At 51.8% G+C, this 3,042-nt stretch overlaps 1 protein-coding gene across 1 annotated transcript in view; it reads left to right on the forward strand.

The window, feature by feature from the left end:
• Positions 1-3,042, forward strand: part of fbxo34 (F-box protein 34) — a 12,350-nt gene that overhangs the window by 8,568 nt on the left and 740 nt on the right. Inside the window, exon 4 of the mRNA XM_020586386.1 lies at positions 1,599-2,947. Within this exon, the coding sequence (XP_020442042.1) occupies positions 1,606-2,947 (1,342 nt within the window). The 5' untranslated portion in view covers positions 1,599-1,605. The remainder of the gene's footprint in view (positions 1-1,598; positions 2,948-3,042) is intronic.

Below are 3,042 nucleotides of genomic sequence, written 5' to 3' on the forward strand. Positions count from 1 at the left end.
GAGGTCAAGAGGAAGGCCAAAGAGGAGATATATGGATGTGCTAAAAGAGGACATGAAGTTAACTGGGGTGAGAGTAGAGGATGCTGAGGATAGTTAGGTGGAAACAGATTATTCGCTGTGGTGCCCCCTAATGGAAACAGCCAAAAGAAGAAGAAGAAGACAGTTCGTAAATTGCACTGGTTAAAGTCGCCGAGCAGCGATAAATACAGCATCGGGGTGCACTGTCTCTAGTGCGCTGATGACATTATAGAGTTTGAGAGCCGCAGAGGGATTACCTCTTGGGCTAACATACACAGCAGCCAGAAACACAGCACTAGGCTCTCTTGCTAGATAATAGGGCTGGCATTTCAGCAATAAAAACTCTACGTCTGGCAAACAGTGCTTATAAACCAGCGGTGGCCAATTCCAGTCCTTGAGGGCCGCTGTCCTGCTTGTTTTCCAACTATCCCTGCCTGACCTGCTGCTGATCACCTGGCTCAGGTGTGTTCAGTCAGTCAGAAGCTGGAAGATACCATCTTAGATGAAAGTGGAGTGAGGAAAGATAAAGTGAATTGGTATCTTCCAGCTTCTGACTGGCTGAACACACCTCGGGGACTGGAATTGGCCACCCCTCTAACAGTCCGTACATCTCCACCCCACAAGTTATTGATAACTATATCAATATACCTTACAAACTCAATATATTGGCCAGCCCTACTCCAGACTAACACTTCATGCTGGTGGCACTGGTATCACAAAGTCTCTCAGATGGTGGCACCAGTGCCAGATTTGGTGGCACCTGCCATTTACAAAATTGGTAGCATGGTGACCTCAGTCTGAACCTGCCATTAGCAGTGGCCTGTGTCCATTCACATGGGCATCCCACTGCTTGGCACCTGCGTGCTCTTTGTGAAACCACCTGCCATCACATCAGCAGTGGTGATGCATAACACGGCATATATGCCTTTAGATCAGAAGTGGAAAAGCAGCATGCCAGATTGATGGGTTGCTGGCATTTACTGTGGTACTATACAATATTCAGCAGGTATAATTAACGTATCCTTATACATTGTCTCACATTAAATATGGTTAATTGCACTGAAGACAGGCTCCATTTAAACATGCCAAAACGGTGCAAATGCGGATAGATCGATGCTTCTCTCACTGATTACTCAGGCTGTCTGTGATGGCTGGGCTAGCAAGTTAGCTAAGGTGTTTTGTTGTATGTGTTATTGTAAAACTGGGTCCAGGCATCTCAGGCCAGCGCTGCTGTTGTTTCCACTTTTATAGAACATTTTAGGTTTAGTTTATTTTTATTGCATTAAGAGAAATAGATGAGCCTGAGCAGGTATAGTGTAGACAAAGCTGCTGAGGAGTTACTCTTGCTTGAGTGGAGGTATGAGGTTAACAGCTGCTCTGTGAGGTCAGGGCTAGAGAGTGGTGACCCCTGGGTCCTAGCAGATTTATGATGCACAGTCTGAGCCCCACGGCAGAGCCCAGTGATTTACATGAACCCCTCTGTAGCAACACTCATCGAAGCACGTACCTGAGTACTGATAACTCCATTATAACACCCCCCCTTCTCTCTCTCTCTTTCTCTCTCTCTCTCTCTCTCTCAGGACCATCATGCACCTGACGTCGTACACGAAGCTTGTGCGCACAGAGTTGCATTTGGATGCAGCCAGTGTTCAGACGCCACCACAGCGGAGCAGTCTGTTTGTGAGCCAGCAGGGGACGCTGCTCACAACCTGCAGCAGTAACCATGGCAACATCAGCAGCAGCCGCCTCCCACTCAGCATCATCTCCTCCAACATGCTCCGCTGCACCAACGTCAGCAGCAGTGTGTCAGCGCTGAAGCTGAAGGTGTCGTCCAGTGGCACCCTGCAGCTTCTCCCCCCACCACCGAGCTCTGAGAACAACACAATCAGACTGTATCAGACCACCACAGAGGATGCCACAGACCCCTCACTGGACATCTGGACCGTCATCAAGCCTGGACACGTCCGCGAGAAGATCGCAATCTTCGCTTCAGTTGGAGGACGGACCAACAGTGCAGGGTGCAGTGAACACACCACAACCAGCAGGTCCAGCTGCCGGGACAGAATGCTAGCAGAGTGTATGAATCACGCTGCTGTGTCGGGACTGTCAAGGCCCACGAAGGCGAAAGGAAGCAGGGAGGAAAACTGTAGTGCCAAACGTCGCCGCAGGTCTGGGAACAACCAGACCCTCCAGAGGACCCAGGTCCTGGGCACACAGCAACATACCCTGAAATCATCTTCATGCCGCTCAGACTCATCTCAACAGCTGGGTGGTGGGCAGTGTGGCGGCAAGGCGGAGGACGAGCACAAGGTGTCTGTGGTGGAGATGGTGGCGTTCCTGGAGCAGAGGGTGAGTGAACAGCAACCAGACTGCAAACCTCTTCAGAAGAGCTCCACCACGATCACACTGTCCAGAGCCCCACTCGCTGATGTCAGGAATGGGTCAGAGGTCAGGGGGGAGGAGCCAGAGAGCATCAGGGTGTCAGAGATGGTGGCCAGGCTTGAGTCGGAGTGTCTGAGGAGAAGGACAGAGGGAGATCTGTCAAGGAGCAACAGCCTGAGGAGGACGGTGGGACGAGTCCTGCTTGCTGCTGGAGAACGGAGCTCTGCCCCCTCCCAGCCCACATCACTACTGTCATCAGTGATGTCATCCATAACATCACCATCACTGCCAGGAGCTCGAGCTCCAACTCCACAACATGAGGCTGTCAGCTGCTCAGGACCTGCCAGAACAGACACACCTGCCTTAACTGTGATGGCACCCCTCTCAACTCACTCAGGTGAGTTGGTGGTTGAACACCAGGAGGCTGGAAGTCTGTGGGCTAACAGTGCTGTCTCAGCCTCTGAGACTGTAGCCCCACCACCTCTGTCTAAGAATGTGGAGCCTCTGCCTGGTTTGTTGTTTTTGTCCCCTCCTTCTGCTGACACACACACCCATGCAGCCTCCACCCCTCCCTCCATAGATTTGGAGCCCCGCCCCCCTCGACACAGAAAACCCTATGACCGGGTGCCTGCCCCCTCTCAG

The sequence above is a fragment of the Monopterus albus genome, unplaced genomic scaffold, assembly GCF_001952655.1.
Source record: "Monopterus albus unplaced genomic scaffold, M_albus_1.0 scaffold403.1, whole genome shotgun sequence".
In the NCBI taxonomy this organism is placed as follows: Eukaryota; Metazoa; Chordata; class Actinopteri; order Synbranchiformes; family Synbranchidae; genus Monopterus; species Monopterus albus.